The sequence below is a fragment of the Pelobates fuscus genome, chromosome 4, assembly GCF_036172605.1.
Source record: "Pelobates fuscus isolate aPelFus1 chromosome 4, aPelFus1.pri, whole genome shotgun sequence".
Classification (NCBI taxonomy): Eukaryota; Metazoa; Chordata; class Amphibia; order Anura; family Pelobatidae; genus Pelobates; species Pelobates fuscus.
The window spans coordinates 378,671,233-378,686,066 of NC_086320.1; the positions used below are offsets into that span (position 1 = coordinate 378,671,233).

General features: G+C 44.4%; 1 protein-coding gene across 1 annotated transcript in view; it reads right to left on the reverse strand.

Moving 5' to 3' along the window:
• Positions 1–278: 278 nt before the first annotated feature.
• Positions 279–14,834, reverse strand: part of PTH1R (parathyroid hormone 1 receptor) — a 313,629-nt gene continuing 299,073 nt past the window's right edge. The window contains exons 13-14 of the mRNA XM_063452826.1: positions 2,400–2,441; positions 279–1,008 (exon numbers count right to left, since the gene is read on the reverse strand). Of these exons, the coding sequence (XP_063308896.1) occupies positions 646–1,008; positions 2,400–2,441 (405 nt within the window). The 3' untranslated portion in view covers positions 279–645. The remainder of the gene's footprint in view (positions 1,009–2,399; positions 2,442–14,834) is intronic.

Sequence of the window (14,834 nt, forward strand, 5' to 3'; positions counted from 1 at the left end):
TTTTTTCCAGCAAATTATCCCTGTATGAATTTGTGTCAAGTAGATTATAAATTATCAGTTGGGTACTAGGTAAGATGTGCCCTGGCGTGTTCCGATGCGATTATCTTCAGAGAAGGGCAATGCCCTGAACTGGCTATTTACATGAAAAGAATTTCTCCGTTGTCCGGGATGAGTTAAAGAGTTTTCAAAAAATACTAACAAAACTGTTTTTTTCTCCTCTAAAATTATATAGAAATCCTTGCAAGAGAAAGGGGAAAAAACTGAAACAAAATAAAATATAAACCAAATAATATTTTATAAAAGTTATTGAAAATAATGCACAAGTACATCATAAAAAATTATAATTTTAATCCTTATCATTATTCGTTAAGTGAGGCCTTTGTGCTCTGAGGCTCTCAGGGAATAGGTCGTAAGTTGAATGCACTAATTCTCATTGTTCAGAAGAAACCACCATTCATGGTTGAAAGGCATAGACTTCATTACCACAATGGAAGCAGGTCACAATAGAGTGTATGCAAATAAATACCAGCTCACATTCACAACTGGCTGGTTTGCTTTACAACAAGTTCTTTGTTCCATGAAATGCAATTCTCCTTTGAACCCACTGTAGGTCTCCTTGGCCCACTATGTTCTTCGACAAAATATTTACATTACAGTTTCTCTCTCTTCTTCTACAACGGAATCTGGTCTTTCGCCATCATATATTCCAGATCCGTTTAGATATTCCTCATCTTTATTATATTGTTCTGGTCCCGAAGAAGGTATAGAATTTTCAGAAATTGAGCCATTTTTTACATAACCCGGTAAGTTCCTATGGCCGTTAATGGCTGCTGATACAAGTCTAGTGTTTAGGTGTAGGGCTAAGGTCCCTCTCGTAGTTACATTAGTAATACTTGTGTGAGACACCATTGGGCCATAACTATATGTGGTGCTTCCACTCCTGGCTTTTCGTTTGAAGTCAAGTGCAAGTGTCCACCTGCTCCACGATTTCTTTATTTCGGCTTGCACCTGGAAAGGAAAGGTATCAAATATCATCTATTAAATATGGTTATTTACGATTAGTCTTTTTTTTTTTTTTTTCAATAACTGAAACAATTCTAAATTTTTATTTTTATTTAGATTTTTAAATCTTATGTGATTTAAATTGCAACAATTGTTTTGGTAATGTTCAAACGGTTTGAGGGTTTATATTTCCCCCCCTCACTCGTTACAATATAACAGCTTTATCTAACGTTATGTATTTGAAGTATTGTCTGCAGCCGTATGTCCTATATAGTATTGCTATTACTCAATTTACTCAAGTCTTCATATTATCTTTTGAACAGTTGATATATTAAACCCTTACACAGTTATTTAATGAGCTATCAATTGCAATGTATTCAAAGTGAATGTCACATTTTATCACAAAATAGCTAAACTGACAATACAGCTGACCTGGTGATTCACATATTTAATATTTAGATTTTAAATGTTAAATTCCCTTTCGATTGACCTTGAATTCCTGACAATCCACACTTTAGCCAATAATAATAAAAGAGGTGTAAATTTTACATTGGTTATGCGAGACTTCCCAACTCCTACAATAAACTGTCACTATGACCTTGGTACAATCTATCTAAGTCTTGTCTAATTGAATCATGATTCCCTGTCAGCCAATGACAATTAGCTGAGGGAGGATAACTCTTGGCTCTGTCACCGTCCAAGTTCAATGCATATTTTGCAAAGAGCCTCGATGGTGATTGCAAGGCTGGGTGTCTGTTAACCTTGTGACGCTGGTGAACTGTCCCTCGTGGCTGCCACCATGGTCTTCCTGACAGTCCTCTCATGGTGCTTCATTTGCCAGGATCCAACGTCAGTGTTGTACTCTTGTGCATGTGTGAGAGTACAACACTAAGGTCTGTGGAGGACCACGTGAGAGCGCGGGTACTCCTTATACTATGGCTGTTTCCCCTCAGTTGTCATTAATCTTCACTCCAACTCTTGTCATATTTTGTCCCTATAAATCTCTTGTATATCGTTTAACTACATAGGAATTTCAGTAAAATTTCAACACAGTCAACCGATAAAAAGATTTTATATTTATGAAATACTAAGTCCACAATGTTTGGTGCTGCGTTAGGTAGTTCAAACAGGCAGCAAATCAACCTACATCTAAATATGAATCTGATGATAAGTAATTGTTCTACGAAATCAAACGAAAGATTTGTTAGACGTTTGCCGGTATGTTTAAGATATCCATTTAAGACAATAATAAACTTATAAAAGGATTGATACTCTTTTCATGTTGAATTATGATAGATAACTGTGTTCAATACATGGACAATTATTTGAATCCAATATTAAGTGCTCTCTTTGTTCTGGAAGTTCAAGAGTAAAGAGATTACACACAGGGTACTCACCTCTCCATTGCAGAAGCAGTAGATTATGGCGACAAAGAACCCCTAATGAAAAGTGAGAACAAAATATTTGTTTTAGAAATTTGGCATAAACATTATAAGACTCTTAACCAATTACATCACAATTTTTGATCAGCTTAGTACATTAAAAATGTTATTTGGCATTAGACTCTAATGTGCACTGTAGTGATATGTCACATAGACGCCTGTTATCTACATTGATTTCAGAATCAGAGCTCTGTGCGTCACTTTCAATGTAGAACATATTTGTGGAATCTTGTCTTTGAAAGTAAGGTTCCGTTATTATTTTTGTAAAATTGGTTATTATTGATTGATTTGCTGTAGCATTCTAAAGTCATCTATAGATTTTTATTAGGCAATAAACCCCGGTGATTTTATGTACATATGCATTTTAATAATTAATAACACATGGTGGATAAATAAATGCTATATCTGACAAAGTTACAGTCTATAAGATATAGTGCTAATATGATCGATCCTGTAATGATGAATAAACTTGAACTCATTTCAATAATTATAAATATTAAAACAGTATAATAACACTGGGGTTATGCTGGGGTCTATGAGACCCTAGCAGGGCCGCACTGGGAGAAAAATTCGGCCCGGGCATTTTTTTATCCCAGTGGCCCACTAAGAAGGGGGCGGGTCAGAGGAGGTGTGTTTTGTCATCACTAATGACAAGCACGCCCCCTCTCAAAGTGAGCATGTTGGTTCAATGCTCTTCCAGGGCAGACCATGCGCAGAGCTCTGCTGAAGAGCTCTAGCATGAGAAAAAAAAAACTGTATTTGTTCTGCACAGTGCAAGCAAATTTAATAACATGCTTGCACTGTGTTTCCTTGCAACTTGTCTCTGGTGTCTCTATAACTGGATACCAGGAGACAAAAATGCCAGGAAAGAGTATTGTGCATGTGTTTGGAGTCTGCTTGTGGTATTGCGTGTGTGTAGAGTGAGCTGATTGTGGTGTGGTATTGTGTAATAAGGTTAGTTTTAGACATGTTGTGCCTGTGGTCAGGGGCGTATTTGCCGCGAGGCAAACAAGGCATTTGCCTTGGGCGGCATTTTCCAGGGGGCGGCAAAAAAAGCCGCCCCCAAACGCCCAGGGCAAATGCCTTGTTAGCCTTGCGGCTAACAGACATCCTGGGCTGGTGGCTGCTGGGCTGGTTGCTGGGCGGGCGGGCGGGCGGCTGGCGAGGGAGCACTTCCTCTGAGCTGTCTGCTCAGCTCCCTCGCGCGCCGCAGAGTGAGGCTGGGAGCCGGAATATGACTTCATATTCCGGCTCCGCCTCCCAGCCTCACTCTGCGGCGCGCGAGGGAGCTGAGCAGACAGCTCAGAGGAAGTGCTCCCTCGCCAGCCGCCCGCCCAGCAACCAGCCCAGCAGCCCGACCGGCAGCCCCACTAGACCCCAGGGAGAGGGAGAACCCCCCCAGCATTCCCAAAGGTAAGGAGACTGGGGTAAATTAAAAAAAAAATGAGTTAATGTGAGTGAGTGTGTCTGTTAGTGTGTGTCTGTTAGTGAGTGTGTCTGTTAGTGTGTGTGTGTGTGTGTGTCTGTTAGTGTGTGTGAGTGTGTCTGACTGTGTGTGTCTGTTAGTGTGTGTGAGTGTGTCTGTTAGTGTGTGTGAGTGTGTCTGTTAGTGTGTGTGTGTGTGTCTGTTAGTGAGTGTGAGAGTGTGTGTGAGTGTGTCTGACTGTGTGTGTCTGTTAGTGTGTGTGAGTGTGTCTGTTAGTGTGTGTGTGTGTGTGTGTCTGTTAGTGAGTGTGAGAGTGTGTGTGAGTGTGTCTGACTGTGTGTGTCTGTTAGTGTGTGTGAGTGTGTCTGTTAGTGTGTGTGAGTGTGTCTGTTAGTGTGTGTCTGTTAGTGAGTGTGAGTGTGTCTGTTTGTCTGTTAGAGTGTGTGTGTGTGAGAGTGTGTCTGTTAGAGTGTGTGTGTGTGTCTGACTGTGTGTGTCTGTTAGTGTGTGTATGTCAGTGTGTGTGAGTGTGTCTGTTAGTGAGTGTGTGAGTGTGTCTGTTAGCAGCTAACAGACACACTCACACACTCACTAACAGACACTCACAAACACTGACATACACACACTAACAGACACACACACTAACAGACACACTCACTAACAGACACACTCACACTCACTAACAGACACACTCATACACTCACACACACACACTGACAGATACGCATCCATTAGCTAACAGTTAGCTAATGGATGCGTATCTGTCAGTGTGTGTGTATTTAGAAGGCGGAGGAAGGGTTGGGTGGGGGTGGCGGGGGGGGGGGGGGGTGGGGGTGAGGGGGGCGCCTGAGTTTTGTCCTGCCTAGGGCAGCACAAAACCAGGATACACCCCTGCCTGTGGTGTAATGTGATGCATATGTGGTTAGGGGCTGTAGAGAATATATGTAAAGGGGATGTAGCATGTGTGCAAACAGGCCATAGAGTGTGTGTATAAGTGATGTAGTGTTTGTAGAAAGTGTGTGTTTAGGGGTGTAGTATGTGTTTGCTTACAAGGAATCTAGTGTGTGTGTGTGTGTGTGTGTGTATAGGGGATTCAGAGTGTATATGTTAAGAGTGTAGTGTGTGTGTGTGTGTGTGTGTGTGTGTGTATGTGTATAGGAGTCTAGTGTGTGTTTGAAGGACCCAGAATGTGTAGGAGATCTAGTGAGTGTGTGTTTATAACGGATTCAGAGTGTATATAGGGATCTAGTGTTTATATGTGTGTAGATGATCCAGAGTTGGGTAAGGGATCTAGTGTGTGTCTGGAATGTAATGTGTTTAGGGGTGCAGTATGTGTGAGGGGTGCTGTGTGTGTGTGTGTATGTATATATATGTGTGTGTTTGGAACTATTGTGTATGTGTGTGGTGCAGTGTGTTGGGGGGGTTCTGTGTGTATGTGAGGGGTGCAGTATGTGTGCGTGATGGATGCTGTGTGTGAGGGGTGCTGTGTGTGAGGGTGCGGTAAGTGGTATGTGAGGGTGCGGTAAGTGGTGTGTGTGAGAATGCTGTGTGTGATGTGTGTAAGAATGTGGTGTGTGAGAGTGCTGTGTGTGACAGTGCTGTTTGTAATGTGTGTGAGAGTGCTGTGTATGATAGTGCTGTGTATGATGGGTGTGAGAGTGCTGAGTGTGATAGTGCTGTGTGTGAGAGTGCTGAGTGTGATGTGTGTAAGAGTACTGTGTACGATGTGTGTGAGAGTGCTGTGTGTGATGGGTTAGAGAGTGCTGTGTGTGAGAGTGCTGTGTATGATGTGTGTGAGAGTGATGTGTGTGAGAATGCTTTGTGTGATGGGTGTGAGAGTGCTGTGTGTGATGGGTTAGAGAGTGCTGTGTGTGAGAGTGCTGTGTGTGAGAATGCTGTGTGTGATAGTTGTGAGAGTGCTGTGTGTTATGTGGGTGAGAGTGCTGAGTGAGTGCTGAGTGTGATGGGTGTGAGTGCTGAGTGTGATGGGTGTGAGTGCTGTGTGTGATGGGTGTGAGGGTGCTGTGTGTGATGGGTGTGAGAGTGCTGTGTGTGATGGGTGTGAGAGTGCTGAGTGTGATGTGTGTGATGTGGGTGAGAGTGCTGAGTGTGATGGGTGTGTGAGTGCTGAGTGTGATGGGTGTGAGAGTGCTGAGTGTGATGGGTGTGAGAGTGCTGAGTGTGATGGGTGTGAGAGTGCTGAGTGTGAGAGTGCTGTGTGTTATGTGGGTGAGAGTGCTGAGTGTAAGAGTGCTGAGTGTGATGGGTGTGAGTGCTGAGTGTGATGGGTGTGAGTGCTGTGTGTGAGAGTGCTGTGTGTGATGGGTGTGAGAGTGCTGTGTGTGATGGGTGTGAGAGTGCTATGTGTGATGGGTGTGAGAGTGCTGTGTATGCTGTGGGTGAGAGTGCTGGGGGTGAGAGTGCTGTGGGTGAGAGTGCTGGGGGTGAGAGTGCTGGGGGTGAGAGTGCTGGGGGTGAGAGTGCTGGGGGTGATGGGTGTGAGAGTGCTGGGTGTGAGAGTGCTGAGTGTGATGGGTGTGAGAGTGCTGAGTGTGATGGGTGTGAGAGTGCTGAGTGTGATGGGTGTGAGAGATGGGTGTGAGAGTGCTGAGTGTGATGGGTGTGAGTGATGTATAAATGTTAGAATGGATTTTGTGTGTAGGGGGGGGTAAACAAATAAAATAACAGGCATTATGTCCCCCCCTCCCTTCTTACCTTTAGCCTGGGAGGGGGGGACTGGTTCCTGGGACTGGGAGGCAGAGTGGCAGTGTTCCCTGGTGGTCCTCGTGGTGAGTGAACTCTAGCCTGCGGGCTAGAGCTCACTCTCGCGAGATCCGGTCGTTGCCATGGCAACGCTCCGGATCTCGCGAGAGGAACCCGGCGGAGCTGCAAGTTAGAGCTCCGCCGGGTCCTCTCTCCGGGCAGGCTGTCTCCCTCCCTCTCTCCACGCCGGCGGCCGCATTGGATAGCATGTGGGCCGGTGAGGGAGATCTTTGATCTCCCCACCGGCCCGACATGGAATACAGCGGGGCCGGCGCTCGGATAGTGCCGGCCCTGCATAAACCGGCAGGGGAAGTCCTGGGACCTTCCCCTGCCGGCCTCGGCCCCACGGCCATCGCGGCCCACCGGGCATTTGCCCGGTGTGCCCGATGGCCAGTCCGGGCCTGGACCCTAGTATGTGTAGACAAACACATCACTACACTAACCCTTCCAGTGACGCGGCGGAACACAGAGTAATGTGCTGTTCTAATCTATAGCACTGAAAGTAACCCATTTGCACTGTTAGGACATTACATCCTGTACGGCATGTGCTTTAACAACGTTAGGACGTAATGATACGTCCTAACATGTGTGCATCTGCAGCCACATCGAATCATACTCACCTCGTCAGATCCAATAAGGGGGACTATTGGTCAACCCAGGCAGTTTCCCAGCAGCCAATCCAGCCGATCACAGTCGTGTGATTGTGGTTATAAAGACTGGACATATCCCATTTTGAATACCCTGGGTTGTCTACATTCACAAATGGTATGCTATCATGGAAGTCATTCTCATTCCTGGGCTGCCATACTGTCTCAAAGGCAACATAGGCACAGCAAACCAACCTGGCAAATTTCAAAGTGTATAAACTGAAATGGGCCAGCCCTATATTTGTAACTTTCCAAAACACCATGAAAACTGTACATGGGGGGCACCGTTGTATTCGTGGGATATCACAACATCCAAATATGTGTGTATTTTTTACAGTAACATCTCAGTATTATGACATTCACATTTAAAATGCACTTGGAAAATAACATTTCTTAATTCCTCACACTTTTCTAGATTTTATTAATATTAAATTGTGTTCTGTATATAAATGTTTGTCATGGTATGAAAGCCCTGTCTCTCCTGAACAAAATGATATCATGGTATATAATAAGTGTGGATACATTTAATATGAAAGAAGTGATTATGGTTGAACAGACATATAGTGAAAATTCCTGGTTCTCTTTTGGTTCCGAACTTGTACAATTCCCTGCATCTTTAAGGGGTTAATAAGGCAATACATGCTGGAGCCAACCAATCGCAGTGCTCTACACTATATAAAGGACTTTGCTACCTGGACTGCTCTGTGTAAAAGTAACCTTTAGCCTGCCCACTTGCAAGGTGTAGAATATATATATATATATATATATATTTTTTTTTTTTGTGAAACATTTTTATTGTTGTTTTTTTTTTTTTAGTTAGTTGTATCATGATGTGTTTAATCTTTTTTTTGAAGATTTGGTTCTCTCTCTCACTAATTAACAGAGTAAAGGGGGCAGGTTGGGGCTACTTTTTGAGGAGTGATTATGGGCTTCGAGAGACACTTTTCTATTAACACAACATCAGGCCCTAGTGAATTAATACGATTGTTTTCAATTGATTTATGTAGAGGAAATATCAAGAGACATGATCAATTTAATTAACTGGTATAAATGAAAGACTTATTCTAGATTATGAATCCACTTTCCCGATAAACATATTACAACGCTAACCAGTCATTGACATGTATTGAAGGAGTGGCGAACTGGATCATTCTAGTGGGTGTAGAGCACAGTCCCTATCATGCTCAATCAGCCCAAAACCACAGCTCTACACCACGTATGAGCCAGTGCCACGTTTACAGTGATGTAATACGTATCTCCAGTAAGCTATTTCAGCAGGCATAGAGATCCTCCCGGCAGCAAGATGTCGACTTTTATAATCAACAACACAATAAATTACGTAGTACTCGATTTATCAAGTATAATATTTATTTTGTAATTTTGTTCCAATGGTTTCAAAATGCCCTGTGAAAGCATCTGGATCTCAAATAAGACCTTTCAAATATAACTGATCTGGTATGCGCTCATTAGTTTCACGAGCCGGGTAGGATTAGCCGTTACCACAAAGTGATGATTACAGTAATCCTCATGACATTTCTTTGATTTTATGTATATATTGACTCATCTCCTTGTTTTCATTGAAGTCTTATTTTGGGATTATAGAGAAAGGAGTATAACCTGGTACACCAGATGTTTGGCAACCCCTTCACTAATTAGTTCTGTTCCACTAAAAAAAGTAAAATAATGATTGCATCCTCAGTTATTGTATTGGAGGAATAGCTAGTATGTAAAGGTAAGGCAAATCAGTAATTTTTTACACAGAGGATGCTGTTCAGAGATAACTAAATAAATCATGTTATCATTCAGCCTTTGTCCAGAAATACTGAAGGGTAAGTACTGAGCTTCACAATGTATCCTTTATCTTGAAATATTTCACATAGGGCCTGAAATATTAGCAAGGAAGCAGAAATAATATAATTTATCACAAATGATAGATAAAAAGTATAATTATAAAATTTGCTGACTATAATTATATATAAAGGAGTTTATAGGAAATCAGCTTCCTAAACATGCAGTTAGAATATAAAATATATTGACTGTGTGGGGCCATAATGCCCACATAAAGTAAGTACAGTTGTCTGGCTAAAACCTGCTACTACAGTCAAAACTGCTACTACAGCCAAACCTGCTACTACAGTCTGTAAGGCTGCTACTACAGCCAAACCTGCTACTACAGTCTGTAAGGCTGCTACTACAGCCAAACATGTGACTACAGAGAAACCTGCTTTTACAGCCTGCAATACTGCTACTACAGCCGAACCTGCTACTACAGCCGAACCTGCAACTACAGTCTGTAAGGCTGCTACTACAGCATAACCTGCTACTACAGTCTGTAAGGCTGCTACTACAGCCAAACCTGCTACTACAGAGAAACCTGCTTTTACAGCCTGCAATACTGCTACTACAGCCGAACCTGCTACTACAGCCAAACCTGCTACTACAGTCTGTAAGGCTGCTACTACAGCATAACCTGCTACTACAGTCTGTAAGGCTGCTACTACAGCCAAACCTGCTACTACAGTCTGTAAGGCTGCTACTACAGCCAAATCTGCTACTACAGTCTGTAAGACTGCTACTACAGCCAAATCTGCTACTACAGTCTGTAAGGCTGCTACTACAGCCAAATCTGCTACTACAGTCTGTAAGACTGCTACTACAGCCAAATCTGCTACTACAGTCTGTAAGGCTGCTACTACAGCCAAACCTGCTACTGCAGTCTGTAAGGCTGCTACTACAGCCAAATCTGCTACTACAGTCTGTAAGACTGCTACTACAGTCTGTAAGGCTGCTACTACAGCCAAACCTGCTACTGCAGTCTGTAAGGCTGCTACTACAGCCAAATCTGCTACTACAGTCTGTAAGACTGCTACTACAGCCAAACCAGCTACTACAGTCTGTAAGGCTGCTACTACAGCCAAACCTGCTACTACAGTCTGTAAGACTGCTACTACAGCCAAACCTGCTACTACAGTCTGTAAGGCTGATACTACAGCCAAACCTGCTACTACAGTCTGTAAGGCTGCTACTACAGCCAAACCAGCTACTACAGTCTGTAAGGCTGCTACTACAGCCAAACCTGCTACTACAGTCTGTAAGACTGCTACTCCAGCCAAATCTGCTACTACAGTCTGTAAGGCTGCTACTACAGCCAAACCTGCCACTACAGTCTGTAAGGCTGCTACTACAGCCAAACCTGCTACTACAGTCTGTAAGACTGCTACTACAGCCAAACCTGCTACTACAGCCAAACCTGCTACTACAGTCTGTAAGGCTGCTACTACAGCCAAACCTGCTACTACAGTCTGTAAGGCTGCTACTACAGTCAAATCTGCTACTACAGTCTGTAAGACTGCTACTACAGCCAAACCTGCTACTACAGTCTGTAAGACTGCTACTACAGCCAAACCTGCTACTACAGTCTGTAAGGCTGCTACTACAGCCAAACCAGCTACTACAGTCTGTAAGGCTGCTACTACAGCCAAACCTGCCACTACAGTCTGTAAGGCTGCTACTACAGCCAAACCAGCTACTACAGTCTGTAAGGCTGCTACTACAGCCAAACCTGCCACTACAGTCTGTAAGGCTGCTACTACAGCCAAACCTGCCACTACAGTCTGTAAGGCTGCTACTACAGCCAAACCTGCTACTACAGTCTGTAAGACTGCTACAACAGCCAAACCTGCCACTACAGTCTGTAAGGCTGCTACTACAGCCAAACCTGCTACTACAGTCTGTAAGACTGCTACTACAGCCAAACATGTGACTACAGAGAAACCTGCTTTTATAGCCTGCTACTACAGCCGAACCTGCTACTACAGCCGAACCTGCTACTACAGTCTGTAAGGCTGCTACTACAGCCAAACCTGCTACTACAGTCTGTAAGACTGCTACTACAGCCAAACATGTGACAACAGAGAAACCTGCTTTTACAGCCTGCAATACTGCTACTACAGCCGAACCTGCTACTACAGCTGAACCTGCTACTACAGCCAAACCTGCTTTTACAGCCTGCAATACTGCTACTACAGCCGAACCTGCTACTACAGCCAAACCTGCTACTACAGCCAAACCTGCTTTTACAGCCTGCAAAACGGCTACTACAGCCAACCTGCTACTACAGCCAACCTGCTACAACAGCAAAACGGCTACTACAGCCAAACCTGCTACTACAGCCAAACCTGCTACACCAGCCTGCAATATTGCTACTACAGTCAAACCTGATACTACATCCAAACCTGCTACACCAGCCGGCAAAACGGCTACTACAGCTAAACTTCCTACTACAGCCAAACCTGCTACTACAGCAAAACTGCTATACCAGCCTGCAAAACGGCTACTACAGCCAAGCCTGCTATTACAGCCAAAACTACTACAACAGCAAAACTGCTACAACAACCTGCAATATTGCTACTACAGCTAAACCTACTACTACAGCCAAAGCTGCTACCACAGCCAAACCTGCTACTACAGCCAAACCTGCTACTACAGCAAAACTACAGTCTGTAAGACTACTACTACAGCCAAACCTGCTACTACAGTCTGTAAGGCTGCTACTACAGCCAAACCTGCTACTACAGTCTGTAAGGCTGCTACTACAGTCAAATCTGCTACTACAGTCTGTAAGACTGCTACTACAGCCAAACCTGCTACTACAGTCTGTAAGACTGCTACTACAGCCAAACCTGCTACTACAGTCTGTAAGGCTGCTACTACAGCCAAACCAGCTACTACAGTCTGTAAGGCTGCTACTACAGCCAAACCTGCCACTACAGTCTGTAAGGCTGCTACTACAGCCAAACCAGCTACTACAGTCTGTAAGGCTGCTACTACAGCCAAACCTGCCACTACAGTCTGTAAGGCTGCTACTACAGCCAAACCTGCCACTACAGTCTGTAAGGCTGCTACTACAGCCAAACCTGCTACTACAGTCTGTAAGACTGCTACAACAGCCAAACCTGCCACTACAGTCTGTAAGGCTGCTACTACAGCCAAACCTGCTACTACAGTCTGTAAGACTGCTACTACAGCCAAACATGTGACTACAGAGAAACCTGCTTTTATAGCCTGCTACTACAGCCGAACCTGCTACTACAGCCGAACCTGCTACTACAGTCTGTAAGGCTGCTACTACAGCCAAACCTGCTACTACAGTCTGTAAGACTGCTACTACAGCCAAACATGTGACAACAGAGAAACCTGCTTTTACAGCCTGCAATACTGCTACTACAGCCGAACCTGCTACTACAGCTGAACCTGCTACTACAGCCAAACCTGCTTTTACAGCCTGCAATACTGCTACTACAGCCGAACCTGCTACTACAGCCAAACCTGCTACTACAGCCAAACCTGCTTTTACAGCCTGCAAAACGGCTACTACAGCCAACCTGCTACTACAGCCAACCTGCTACAACAGCAAAACGGCTACTACAGCCAAACCTGCTACTACAGCCAAACCTGCTACACCAGCCTGCAATATTGCTACTACAGTCAAACCTGATACTACATCCAAACCTGCTACACCAGCCGGCAAAACGGCTACTACAGCTAAACTTCCTACTACAGCCAAACCTGCTACTACAGCAAAACTGCTATACCAGCCTGCAAAACGGCTACTACAGCCAAGCCTGCTATTACAGCCAAAACTACTACAACAGCAAAACTGCTACAACAACCTGCAATATTGCTACTACAGCTAAACCTACTACTACAGCCAAAGCTGCTACCACAGCCAAACCTGCTACTACAGCCAAACCTGCTACTACAGCAAAACGGCTATTACAGCAAAACCTGACACTACAGCCAAACCTGCTACTACAGCAAAATGGCTACTACAGCAAAACCTGCCACTACAGCCAAACCTGCTACACCAGCCTGCAATATTGCTACTACAGTCAAACCTGATACTACATCCAAACCTGCTACACCAGCCGGCAAAACGGCTACTACAGCTAAACTTCCTACTACAGCCAAACCTGCTACTACAGCAAAACTGCTATACCAGCCTGCAAAACGGCTACTACAGCCAAGCCTGCTATTACAGCCAAAACTACTACAACAGCAAAACTGCTACAACAACCTGCAATATTGCTACTACAGCTAAACCTACTACTACAGCCAAAGCTGCTACTACAGCCAAAGCTGCCACTACAGCCAAACCTGCTACTACAGCCTGCAATATTGCTACTACAGTCAAACCTGATACTACAGCAAAACCTGCTACTACAGCCAAACCTACTACTACAGCTAAACCTGCTACTCCAGCAAAACGGCTACTACAGCAAAACGGCTACTACAGTCTGTAAGACTGCTACTACAGCCAAACCTGTTACTACAGCAAAACGGCTACTACAGCAAAACCTGCCACTACAGCCAAACCTGCTACTACAGCAAAACCTGCCACTACAGCCAAACCTGCTACTACAGCAAAATGGCTACTACAGCAAAACCTGCTACTACAGCAAAACCTGCAACTACAGCAAAGCCTGTCACTACAGCCAAACCTACTACTACAGCCTGCAATATTGCTACTACAGTCAAACCTGATACTACAGCAAAACCTGCTACTACAGCCAAACCTGCTACTACAGCAAAACCTGCCACTACAGCCAAACCTGCTACTACAGCAAAATGGCTACTACAGCAAAACCTGCTACTACAGCAAAACCTGCAACTACAGCAAAGCCTGTCACTACAGCCAAACCTACTACTACAGCCTGCAATATTGCTACTACAGTCAAACCTGATACTACAGCAAAACCTGCTACTACAGCCAAACCTACTACTACAGCCAAACCTGCTACTACTGCAAAACGGCTACTACAGCAAAACCTGCCACTACAGTCAAACCTGCTACTACAGCAAAACCTGCCACTACAGCCAAACCTGCTACTACAGCAAAATGGCTACTACAGCAAAACCTGCTACTACAGCAAAACCTGCAACTACAGCAAAGCTTGTCACTACAGCCAAACCTACTACTACAGCCTGCAATATTGCTACTACAGTCAAACCTGATACTACAGCAAAACCTGCTACTACAGCCAAACCTACTACTACAGCTAAACCTGCTACTCCAGCAAAACGGCTACTACAGCAAAACGACTACTACAGCTAAACCTGCTACTCCAGCAAAACCTGCTACTACAGCAAAACGGCTACTACAGCAAAACCTGCCACTACAGCAAAACGGCTACTACAGCAAAACCTGCCACTACAGCCAAACCTGCTACTACAGCAAAACGGCTACTACAGCTAAACCTGCTACTACAGCAAAACGGCTACTACAGCTAAACCTGCTACTACAGCAAAACGAGTACTACAGCTAAACCTGCTACTACAGCTAAACCTGCTACTCCAGCAAAACCTGCTACTACCACAAAACGGCTACTACAGCAAAACCTGCCACTACAGCCAAACCTGCTACTACAGCAAAACCTGTGACTACAGCAAAACCTGCCACTACAGCCAAACCTGCTACTACAGCAAAACGGCTACTACAGCAAACCCTGCCACTACAGCCAAACCGGCTACTACAGCCTGCAATATTGCTACTAC